The sequence below is a fragment of the Perca fluviatilis genome, chromosome 11 (genome assembly GCF_010015445.1).
Source record: "Perca fluviatilis chromosome 11, GENO_Pfluv_1.0, whole genome shotgun sequence".
Taxonomy (NCBI): Eukaryota; Metazoa; Chordata; class Actinopteri; order Perciformes; family Percidae; genus Perca; species Perca fluviatilis.
In genome coordinates, this window is record NC_053122.1 from 15,956,975 (window position 1) to 15,969,805 (window position 12,831).

The following is a 12,831-nucleotide window of genomic DNA, read 5'->3' on the forward strand; positions in this document are numbered from 1 at the left end:
TTAATCATTTTACAAACTGCTTCAATGTGTTTTTATGGTGTAATATGTAATCATAATTAGTTAAAATGCAAATAAACCGAATATGACGTCCTCCTTTGCATAATTGCAAATTAATTATTAGAATGATTTTCTTAATAAATTAAGATGCTCTCAGCTGGAGACTGCATTCTTTTAACATGAAAAATTAAAACAACATTCATTGTCCATAATGCATTTTAGAAAGGAAAATATAATTATTGCAGAAAAGAATATGATGACATGACAGGGATATAGATATTAGCGATATATATTGGTGGTTGAGAAGGTGTAAAAATTAACCATGAATGAAGCATCTACAGGATTATTATACAATACAAGGTAAAACGTGCTATTCAGTAAAATAAAGACAGCATAGACTCTCTAAGCAGCATAGACAGAAATATAACAATGAAGTATCATTCATTTTTCTGAGGGGGAAGCAAATTGGCTCATCCACTTAATTAGACTCAATCCCAAGTGTAGTGCAACTAATGTATGCAAGCAATCACTACTTGTTTATTTACAGACACTTCAAACTTACACTGAGCAGTGAAGTGACACATCATCATCAACATCATAACTGCACTGTACATTTACTGCTTCTCCTATCAAAGTGTATTCCTTATCAATCAGCTAAATAGGCACATCAACTTGTTTTCAGTTGGAAGAAGCTTTGTGTTCCCATGCTGCTGGCAGTGGGAGTTGTTAGTGAGAAGGGTGGGGATGAAATAGGAAGTCCCAGAGAAAGGTTATTGTTTTAAAGCATTCAGGGTTGAGGTAGACAAATGTCACACAACCATACACTTGACTTGTGTTTTGGCATGGAGTTCGTTCTCACATTCCTCCTCGCCAATAACAGCCTGGCAAATAAACACAGAACCCTAATGACCAATTTCATAGGCTTCTGACACAAAATGAGATGTTTTGTTTCCCGGGTGGAGCCAAGCCAAGGAAACCAGATCTGCACTTCAAAACTTCACCTTATTAAAAGGCGGGCTGCTCACCACTGCCAAGCTGTCAAAGAACAACACATCATAACAAAGATGTAGGGATGCCAGAACTGACATCTCCTCCCTCTCTCTTTATTTTCCCTCTGTACCTCATCACATCCTCCTCCATTTTTGTCATTTGCCATTTTTGTCCAGAGCCTGCTGACAGGCTTGATGTACTACCGGCCTGATGACCCCATCGACTACTTGGAGGGCTGTCTGAAGAAAGCCAGGGACCTCGGAGGACCAGACAAGGTGCGGTGGGATACCTTTGTGGGCCAGGAGAAGAAGTCCCTTCCCCCTCTCAACGGCGGCCAATCACGCAGGTCCCTCTTCAGAAATGGTGAGCAGTGAATGCTGATTGTACAGTACAGTGGAGCACATTAGAAACACACACACACACACACACACAGAAAATTAATCTGTAACAATTTTGATATATATTTGACTTATTTCCAAGGATGCTGGCAGCAGAACATCTTACTCTCCTACACAATCACAACTGGCTCACTGTTTGAACAGGAAAGGTTGTTGACATTTGTACTGTACCATATCAGCTCCCCTGTAGACACATTGTTAAAAGTGTTGTGCTGCTCTTGGAAACACTTGTAATAGAAGACCTTTAGAGCGTTATGACATGGGAGTTTGTTTTTTTGTTTTTTTGCAGCTGCAGCGTAAAGCACAGCTGTGTGCTTAGATAGATTTGTTTTGTTGTTTTTTTACAAAAATTACTAGAAGTATTAGTTGAGACACCAGAGTGCGCACACACACACACACACACACACACACACACACACACACACACACACACACACACACACACACACACACACACACACACACACACAACAATATAAAGTTTAGAAGCAACCACTGCTGCTGCTTTCAAACCTGTCAAACCAACACCAGCATTCAGGGTGCCGATCTCAGCCTGTGCTGCCTTCACTGACCTGTGGCAGCTTGTTACCATGCAGTAAAAGACAGTTGAACGTGTGTAGTTAATCATTCACATGAGTGGGGATACCAAAAGGCGCTTTATTCATCAATATTGATTCCAGCTGTGGTTTCCAGCAGGTCTAACCAATGCAGGAAGATAAGTATTTTGTATGCTAATGTGGCAGTTTTATTAGGTCTATTTTAAATTCAAACATTTATTTCTTTGTTTGATGATGGATGTGAAGCATATTAGCAATGTACATAGGAACAGCCATGATAATAGATGTGAGTCATGCAAATAGAACAGAGTTACGTGTGTGAGTAAAAATTTGTTTTGCATCTTTAAAGCAACACTAGAGCACTTTTCCCACTTCGGTCCCCCTACAGGTTGGAAGCGGAATTGTCCATTACCGCTGTCGTAATGTCTTATTATGTCTCATTCGATCTACAGATCCGCTACCTGATCTGGCAAACTTGCATAATGTAATGTAATGTACAATTCCGCTTCCAACCTGTAGGGGGACCGAAGCGGGAAAAGTGCTCTAGTGTTGCTTTAAGTTTATATGAGTGATGTGTCTATAATCCACACAACAATGCAGACAGTAACAGATATTTCATATAAAAGAATTTCACAGTCAAGAAACGTGAGGGCTGACTGCTTTAAGAAATTTATCCAACTTAGATGCCTGAAAATGTTGCCAACTGTAGTGTATAGCTGCTGGGAACTGCAGCCTAATCAGGGATAGAGATTCCTGTGTCCCGCGATTCCCCTCTCAGCTGAAAGCTGAATCTTAAATCTGCCATGTTATTAAACGTTTGCTGGAAGGGAATGCTGTTCTCACTTCCAAAATTATTCAGATCTCTTCCTGATTGACTGCTCAGTGTCTTAGGGCAAAAGCAAGCCTTAAGATTCACGCAGATTGGGCAGAATTAGTTGTAATTTGCAACCTTCTGTGTGTTTTGCTAAATTTTTTGCGTAAAATAGCTTCTCTGTTCTCAAATTCAACAAAACCTCTATTTACGTCTCTGGTACATGTGTTGGTGATCATCCTCATCCTTATAATAGAGTGTAAGGAGATAATATTTGAATATATGTAAATTATAGCAGTTCTGCTCCCTTGGAATAGCACGCAGTGATGATTTCTATCTTTGGTAAATGTGTTATAATCAGTGCTTTCATCACCAGAGACAGCTGTATAATTACCAAACTGAATGAAGCAATGAATTCATCACAATAAGACACTTTCGTCTCAAATTTACTGTGATTGTTAAAACGGCATGAATTTCTTTGGTTTTTGTTCTGAAATTTGATTCACAGTTTGAAGTAATGTAACATCTGCACCTTTAAAATGACAATAATTGTTGTTAATTATATTTAAATTAAGATTTTTAATGGAGTATTTTAAGGCTTTTGAAAAAAAAGAGTTCTTCATTAAATACTTGCAGACACATTTTCATTTCTGTGTGTGTGTGTGTGTGTGTGTGTGTGTGTGTGTGTGTGTGTGTGTGTGTGTGCGTGACAGTGTTGCCCGACAGTCCCAATTTTCCCTACAGACGCTATGACCGCCTCCCTCCCATCAGCCAGTTTTCCATCGAGAGTGACTCAGACCTGTCAGAGACCGCGGAACTCATAGAGGAGTATGAGGTGTTTGATCCATCCAGACCGCGACCCAAAGTCATCCTCGTCATCGGTAAAGGACCAGTGCACCACACCAAAACACAAAACTATAAATATCTGTGCACTTACAGTACATAACACAGGAATTAGGAAACTTTGGGGAAAAAATGTCTTCTCATCTGATGTTTTAGATTTGAAGCTGCTCATCTGGATTCCTGCTGACTCAAGTTTTCCATTAGATAAGACTAGGCGATCCTTTTATGTGTAAACATAGAAAAACACTGTGTGTGCTTCTGATGAGAGCTATTATTATATATCTATTTATATAAACAGCTTAACAAAATACAAAGTTTATATCAGCCTCGCTGATGATCTAAAAATAAATGGCCTGGATGGGAATCTAAGAGTCTGGGATTGTGTGTACGTGTGTGTGTGCACACTAGTGTGTTTTTTCTGGTATTTTGGTAAGTGTCTTGTATGCATGTAACCCTGTGCAATCTGATCAGCAGCTAAACACCTTCCACCTTCAACCACTCGAGACTGGGATCGCCATAACTCAGTTTATTTGACTTAGAAAAGGTGAAACTGGGAAATGAAACACACTGACCAGTTACTTACAGTACATATTGATGAGTCACAAACATTATACAATGATAATTGTAAAAACAATATAACTACACGTCACTGTAATGCGGTAGTATATACAGTAGCTAACATGTAAGCTGAAATAAAGGAATATACGTAATGTATTGTTATACAGTGTACATAATATAACCTATATTGTTTATCTAAATAAACTAAAATATACAACAACCCAACCCAAGATAATAGTGTCAAACTAGCTTACTGAACCATACTGTCAGTCTAATATGAGCTATCAGTCATCATCAAAAATATACATATTGCACATCAAACTTACTGACAATAATTAACAAAGATATAAGAACAGTATGTCAGCATCTGTTTCACATACCGAGAACGCTACCAAAGGCATGGAACGTCGAAGATTGAAGCGGATAGTATGGAGAGATGATAACACAAACCGTGAGACTGTCCTGTGTCCTGCTAGCAAATTACGAATCCCACTATGGCCACGCCAAGACCCGCCCTACGAAGCAGCTCGATTGGTTGGGGTTAGGCATTTCACCTTGAGTGGTTAAGGTTAGGATAGCCGATTGGTCAGGGGATAGGACCTGTACAAATCAGGTTACGTTGCCTTGCGTAAGCATGGACGCCTGGCCAATAGTAGCTATTGAAGGGCGGGTCTTGGCGTGGCCATAGTGGGAAATAAAATATCGCATCCTGCTCACATTAAACTTCCTGACTAATCATGACAAACCTTTCTAGCTAGCATTAGCTAGTGGCTACCTAACATTGACATTAGCTAGCGCTAGCTGATACTAGCGATTTCTAGTCTGCAACATATTTTGGGCTTCATTTAATTAACATAACCTGTAGTAGTACACAATTGTATGTGTATTGTTTTGATTACAATGTGCAGAATTACTTTACGTTGCCTATTTATGTCTATTTATTTCTATTTCTCACCGTTAATCAACAGCGTCTGTACAGCATCAACAGGGGTGGTCATTGTTGTTTATGTGTGTGTGATGTCAAAAACTGTAACTGAACACACACGCATGTGGAACAAACTACTGCCAGCAATGGGAGAAGAAAAACATTTAAGTGAACTAATGTCCTGATGGGGACAGAACAGTAGGCCCGCCTCTCTGTTGGTATCAGCAGGGGAGATCTTGAGCATGTCACTCACTGTGTTAGACACTTGTGCTCTCTTAATCTGATTTCCTTGATGGGCCTGCATTAACCTGTCAAATACATTCATTAATCTTATGAATTAAGCATGGTAGCTGCACAATAAGAGTAATGACACTGGTTGAGCTGGACTGAAAAAGGCTGCTATTTATAAACCCTCTTGAAAATAGTTTATTTAGGTTTTAAATAAGCAAGAAAAGGACTTTGATGTCTGTTAAAAGCTCTTAAAAAAACCTTCAGCTGCAGCATGTTTAGATTTTTGGTTTGTACCTGGGATGTTCACTGTCTGTCTTTAGTGGGGATGATAGTTATTTGTCCTTGCAGCACAAAGCCAGTTCCTATCTCGTCTTTGTTAGCACATTGTGCCCTATTTTAAAGGAAAAACAGGATGGCAGCAGCTGTCATCTCTTGGAGGATTTGCTGCAAACATTTTGAGAGAGAGAGACAGATTGACAAAGGCATTTGTTGTCAGGAGGAGGCTGGGTCGACACAAGATGTAGAATAATTAAATTTGCTAAATACGTATTAGAGTATCTCTCTGATCCTCCTACCCCTTCTCTCTACTGCAAAACTTTATCTTTTCTAATATACAATGTGACAAGGATATTTTGTTAAATCTGTGGGCTTTTTCATGTGACATAAGAAGAAAAACACAGATAGGCCTACAGTTAATATCATGAATGATGGCTGCATTACATTTATGTCTTCCAGTTCGAGGGTACTGGTATTACACACGGCTCACAATGCCTACTTTGCCTCCTCGTCTCCTCTATCCTCGTGTCTCTTCCTAGCCTCCTCCGCTCGCATCTCAGGTGGGAGGGGCTAAGACACGAGGAGAGGAGGCGAGGTAAGGAAAGGAATCAAGGGTGTACAAACTGAGAAATAAGAAACGGGGCTTAAGTGAATTGGGTCATTGTTACCGTTATTAGTTGCACCTGTGCTTTTCCTCAAAATGTCTGATTATAAGCCCCAACTGTAAGATTAACCCAGACACTGAATACATGTAGGATTCTTTTTACACAATTACTAACATTACTTGGGATTCAGTTTAAGGACAAATACAGTAACTCCAAAACTTGGCTGTCTAAATTAAATCCGATCAAATGATAAATAAGTTATCACTGATTTGTTTACTGATTTGATTACACTTTGATTGTTTTACACTTGGGTGCACACTCTTCTCCTCTTCCCTAAAAAAAATCACAAAACAAATTGATGGAATAAATTACCCATACAGCTTTATTCTCCAACTAATTTCCCTTCATTCTGTCCTGGCTTTCAAACAAGAGCAATTTTTGTGTGGTTGGCATTTCTGTGGTAACAGTAGCATCTCTGAAATCCTGGAATGAAACGCAGTAAAAGCAGCATTCAGGTTGTCAGATGGCTTTTACAGGCCTTTCACAACTCACAGCTTGAATAGTATGTCTATCTTGCACCATTTAAACATTATTGCTAATGACTGGATTCTCTAAGGGCAATTTAATTCCAAAAAAAACAACTTTATATGGTTTTGACTTTCACTTTTCAGTTTTGGAGGACTTGAGGACTGATTTTATGTTTAAAATGCAGCTGCACTAAGATGTTAAAACAAGGACAAACCTTACAAATATTCATAATGATGTTAACTAAACTATCCAGCATCAAGCTAAGAGCTGTCTTCTCCTACTGTCGCTCCTCTGCACATCCTTTTTCCTCTTGAAATGGAGAGATATAACATCAAGAGGATTTGGTAGCAAATGTAGGAGGTTCACACATACCTGTTTCTCTCATCATCACCCCCACATGCCCTTCTCCCCCGCAAAACACACACAAGCAGTAACACACAGTTACAAAGTTGCAAACATGCAGAGCTATGCACACACACACACACACACACACACACACACACACACACACACACACACACACACACACACACAAAGTCTCACATAGTCTGGGTTTCTCTCACCAATACACATGCGCCTACGCTAAGACACCCACGCACACAATGTTTCACACTCACACACAGACACATTTCACACACACGACAATATCTCTCCCAAAACATCAACAGCTCTCCCTCTGTGTTATAGGTGGCCCTGGCAGCGGCAAAGGAACACAGAGCCTGAAGATTGCTGAGCGCTACGGCTTCCAGTACGTGTCCGTGGGCGAGCTGCTGAGAAAGAAGATGATCCACAACGCCACCAGCAACAGAAAGTGGAGCCTGATCGCTAAAATCATCACCAACGGAGAGCTGGCACCACAGGTAGCAGAGAAAAAGAAGAGGAGAGGGGGAATTGTTTGTGTGTGTGTGCGTGTGTGTATGTGTGTGTGTGTGTGTGTGTGTGTGTGTCCAGTCACTCACAGGTCACAGCGTGCATGTAAGAAGGGACTAATTAGCAGCATCCATATCACAAGCATGCTGCAGAGAGGGATGCTCATCTGTCTTAATAGCATCCTTGTTTGCAAGATAATGACTCTGCCAGGGACGAAAATGGGCACAGACCCCATGTGGTTGTTTGTGCTCCATTCATTCAAACACTGTATATAAGCCCAACATGATGTCTTTACACTTCCCAGTTCAATGTGTGTATGAAATTAAGATTAAAACGATTCAAATAAAATGTTTACGTTTTCAAGGACAGAGGGACGACTAAACCGTTAACTATAAATAACCAGAAAGGCGTTTCTATTCATGTTTAAGCCCATTACAGTAACAACCAATCACATATACTATTTTACTTTCTAAGAAAACCATATGCTTTTTTAAATTATTTCCTTTAATCCAGACAGCCAGTTTTAGGTCATTTAGGGATAAAAAAAGAAACCTTGATTGACTTGATTGTCAAGACAGTTTAATTGCCTTTATTATTTATTTATTTTTGTTGGCCAAAGAAAGCGTATCATGGTGATGCATTTGGATTTAAGACCCATAATCTGTTATAAAATATTAACCTTGACAAAAAATAAATATGAACTGTTTGATTGAAAGATAAAAAGTTCCTATGAGGTTACAAGCACCTATCAGGAATTATCATACTTATATATGAAATGCTATGAAACAAGTGATTCTGGTTGTCTGTTTGATTGACATAATGAAAACACCTGCGAGAGGGGCCTTTACAGTCAACATGGGCACCATGATGCATTTGGTGATGCAGCGAGGTATAAGGCTGTAACACGGACACAAAGCACCCGCCTGCTTCGTGTCTGGCAGTTTTTAGCTTGCGGCCCTCATGAATTACCTCAATAACTGCCCACATCATCATTTATCATCCCTTCCTTGCCTGTTTAGCACAACACCACATCTCCCATCTGGCCGCTCACCAGATGTCAGTCCAGGAACCAGTGAGATAAACAGCAAAGTAGGCCAAGCTGCAGACATATTAGACGTGATGAAGTGAATTGTGTGGCTGTTGGGCATTTCATTTCCTGCCATGATTAGTAAAACAAATTAGAATTTGGTTTCTCAATGATTCTGTATGTAATGATGAGAGGAAGAGGCAAGATACCCTTGGGTGTATGAGAAGATTGTTACTCAGAAGCTCTAAACAGGAGTCCTGATGACAGCGTTGCTTATGTACGTGTTTGATGATGTGTTTAGTGACATATTACAGATTTATAGCTTGTTTTTAGTGGTGTCAGAAGTTATAGATTGTATTCTCCCCTTTTATACCATATGATCCAAATAGCTTTATCGATTATCAATTTAAAAAAAAATGTACAAAGAATTCTTAAGAGCAAATTAAAGAAACAGTTTGACATTTCTTGCTGAGAGTAGGATGAGAAGATTGATACTACTCTCATGTCTGAGAGTGGTATCAATTTCATCAAATTCTCAGGCAAGGAAGCAAATAAGTGTATTTCCCAAATATATCAAAATATTTCTTTAATGACATATTTCTATAATTTAGACATTAGTAGTAGGTAGGCTGGGAAAAAAAACATGCATTTCTTCTTGTACCTCAAGGACTGTAAAGGCTCTGACATACCAACCTGACGGCCGACCTTCGGCAGACAAAAAAGTGCCTCGGAACACACCTAAGCGTCGCCGACTTGAGCGTATATAATACGTCTCCATAATAGCAGGCGGCGCTAATCTGTATTGTCGCCCAAAAAATGAAAACCGGCAGCTGATCAGACATGGTTCTGGCTCCTCCCGGATTTTACAACCAAGCATAATGGCGGTTCGTTCAGAATACGATCTCATATTTTAGATAGTTCACGAAACGTGTTTCTGAAAAAATTTTAAGCGAGAAATAGGCCATGCAGTTGCTGAATCTGTTTTCATTTCAGATCGACGAAGGTCAGTTTAAAAGATTTTCGTCAGATTTTGAGAGGCGTTAGTCAGGCTCATCCCGCTCATCATTTCCGGGTTAGCACTCCACCAATCAGATTGGCCATTGAGTCCGACTGACCGCCTTCCGATTCAATATGTCAAATTGGCCCAAATGAAGGTCAACGGCTCCTCCGACTGTCGACGGCGCGGAACACACCGAAGAGACTCGAGTCACTGACCTCGCCAGACTGTCCGACGGCCAATAATCAGGTTGGTGTGTCAGGGCCTTAACTGTGCTCAGCTGTGCAGATTCTTCAGTGCTGCAAACTTGAAGTTCTTGCTGTTTGACTGTAAATCACTGCAAGGTCACATGACTATATTTATTTGAACTTCTGTTCCCTCAGAATTCCCACAGGTCTCCACATTAGAGGATCTTGGATGTTTGACAGTCTGGTCTAAAATTAAAAACTAATTGCACTTTTGCTTTTACATCATCAGACTGGACATTTTTTTTTGACAATGGTTCAGCAGGATCCAGTGCGTTGTAAAAAGTCAGCTAAAAATACATATATTTTGTTAAGCATTAAATGTCAAAGTGGCAGTTAGTGTATACCTGATCTAGTCTGTACCAATTTTTCTTTTGAATTATTACATATTATTTTGTTTTCCAAGAGGATGTCAATTAGCAATAAATATTATTTTTTGTAACTGTTAGTAGCTCATCAATTTCCTTTGAGCATCGCATAAAAAAAAAAAAAAAAACATAAACAAAAAAGTGGATTGGTTAATTTTCCACCCTCAACACATTTCCTACTTTCCCTGACACACGGTCCTTTTCAGTAGATGGAGCTCAGTTGTCATAGAAATTAAGATATGCAACTAATCATTATTCCAAGTACCTCTAGAATTTGTCTATATTTGTCAAAGAATTGTTTTTCAAAGATGTATTACTTGTTTTGTTTACAAGGTATGTTTTTCTGGGATATCACCACCATCTGTGATGGTGTTATTTTTTTAACACAAAATGGTGAGAGAAAAAAATCTCATTACATAATGTGTTACATTTGTTAGACTGCACCTTTGTGATGATGCAAAATGATGATAATTCAAATCATGTCAAATGTACTGTTCATACCGATTTTATCATATAGGAAGAAGTGAATGATCAATTGTGGATGCAGCTTTGGTGATGATTATCCCTGGCTGCTGCTAGATTGTCTCTTTGAGAGTCAGATATGACCGTGGGAGCTCAGACATCAGGCCATGCAGTGTATCAGAAGGCTTTTTTAGATTAGCTTTTCTCATTTTATCTTACACGCATACATTCATCTGTACGATGGAATCAAGATTAGGTTTAATTTCTGCATAGTCTGTCGAGCCGCCGCCTTTATTCTGTGGGTGGAGGGAAATTAAACGTCTGTGTTACTCAGTGTTGGATACGGGTGTTATTTTTAGATTTGAGCGTTGCTCGTGTATCTCTGCCATATCGCATAATGCATTCAGCTCAGGGAAATACATTCACACATGTTGACCACTACTCCAGCCATGAGGAAGTAATTGATGGTAAAGAATGCTAACACTGACACTTGAATGCCGATGTAATCAAGACAGTTGTTCTGCTGCATTCAGACAATATTAAAGTACAATTGGCTAAATAGATTTATTATATTGTGGATTTCTCTAATGTGCTGTCATAGTTTTTTCGTTCACCTTAACAGTCATAAGACTAAATCAGCAGCTCATCTATTTTCAAGGGGTTTTAACTAATCTACAGCGTTGATGAATCTGGGAATTGCAACAACATTAACCAAACTAATCTCCTCCATCATGCTTCAAGCTAATTATATTTAAGATTTGAAACGTTTTTGCTTTATAATTTATAGCTGAAATGTCCTGTGACACCAGTCGCTCTCTCAGAGAACTGCCCACATTGTGAAGCATTTAAAATGTGATGAAGTGAAGTAAAATGTGAGTTCGGAAAGCATCTGGCTAATTGTTGAGCTATTTGTATTGATAAAAAATCCAATTAACCCTCTGCTGATATGGTAATTGTCTTATTGATCTTTTGACGATTACACATAATTATGAATCCTGTTTATTTCTCTGTTTTTCAGGAGACAACAATAACTGAGATCAAGCAGAAGATCATGAAGATCCCAGACGCTAATGGTATTGTCATAGATGGGTTCCCTCGAGACGTCGGACAGGCCTTGTCCTTTGAAGACCAGGTGAGTTCAGTTGACCAAGTATGTTTGATATTTTCTTCAGTCCAATTTTATAGTAGACACTTTGTCTTATATGCAGACTAAAACATGCACTTCTTACCAACTATAATTGCTATTACATGAAAACAGCTACCGATTACGTTTACAACTGGACAAATTTGAATCACTTTGGAGCAAATGGGACACTTATATTGAATTACATCTGTCTTAATTTTCTTTAGATGCATTGATCTTGATCTCTGGTCATGTTTTATTTTGTTCTGTTTTAAAAAAGAAAAAAGAAAAAAAGAAAACAGCTACCATTAAAGTGCCATTTAGATACATGATATGTTGTTTAACTGCATAACGAGCAGCTGGCTTTCACATTAAGTGCAAACCACGTGGGACAACATGAGAGCTTGCTCAAGGCAAACCAACATAACATCATTTTGTGCTGAATCGGAGTTAGATGACAATTTTCCCACTTCACCAAACTTTCAAAGGAAACAGAAAACCTCTTACTGAAAATTATTTTGTAATCATAGCATCTTGAATCAAAATTGAGGAACCTATAGAGATCTCTAACTCTCCTTCTGTATATACGTAACATTAAACTACTATTTATCTCCCTATTCACTGCACTACAGGTGTTTCAAAGTGTGATCAACTGGAACACATGATGTCTTTCTTTTGACATCCACACAAGTTTCAAAGTCCAACACATACAGTGAGCCATTCAGGTAGCACATGCTACAAGCCAAATATGTAAACGAGTTGGTCACGCACCACACACTGGTCCTATTATCCCTCAGGTCTTATCTCCCATAGTGTGAGATCTAAGGACGGCAGTGACGGTTGCTCCTTAGTTTGAGTCACACCGCCAGAGTTTGATGTATTTGATATCAAATACTGCACGGCGTCTCAGGGTCACTGTCAGGGCATTTAGACTCTTTGACAAGTTGTTAATATTGAATCACTTTCATAAGTTTATCTGAAAGGTTTTGCTGACAAATGAGTGATTTGCAACCATACTTT

General features: G+C 39.1%; 1 protein-coding gene across 2 annotated transcripts in view; it reads left to right on the forward strand.

The window, feature by feature from the left end:
- The window catches only part of ak5 (adenylate kinase 5), a 75,482-nt gene that overhangs the window by 616 nt on the left and 62,035 nt on the right, over positions 1 to 12,831 (forward strand). For both annotated transcript variants that reach the window (XM_039815029.1, XM_039815028.1), the window contains exons 2-5: positions 1,164 to 1,350; positions 3,467 to 3,634; positions 7,407 to 7,579; positions 11,707 to 11,820. In XM_039815029.1, coding sequence (XP_039670963.1) covers positions 1,164 to 1,350; positions 3,467 to 3,634; positions 7,407 to 7,579; positions 11,707 to 11,820 — 642 coding nt within the window. The remainder of the gene's footprint in view (positions 1 to 1,163; positions 1,351 to 3,466; positions 3,635 to 7,406; positions 7,580 to 11,706; positions 11,821 to 12,831) is intronic.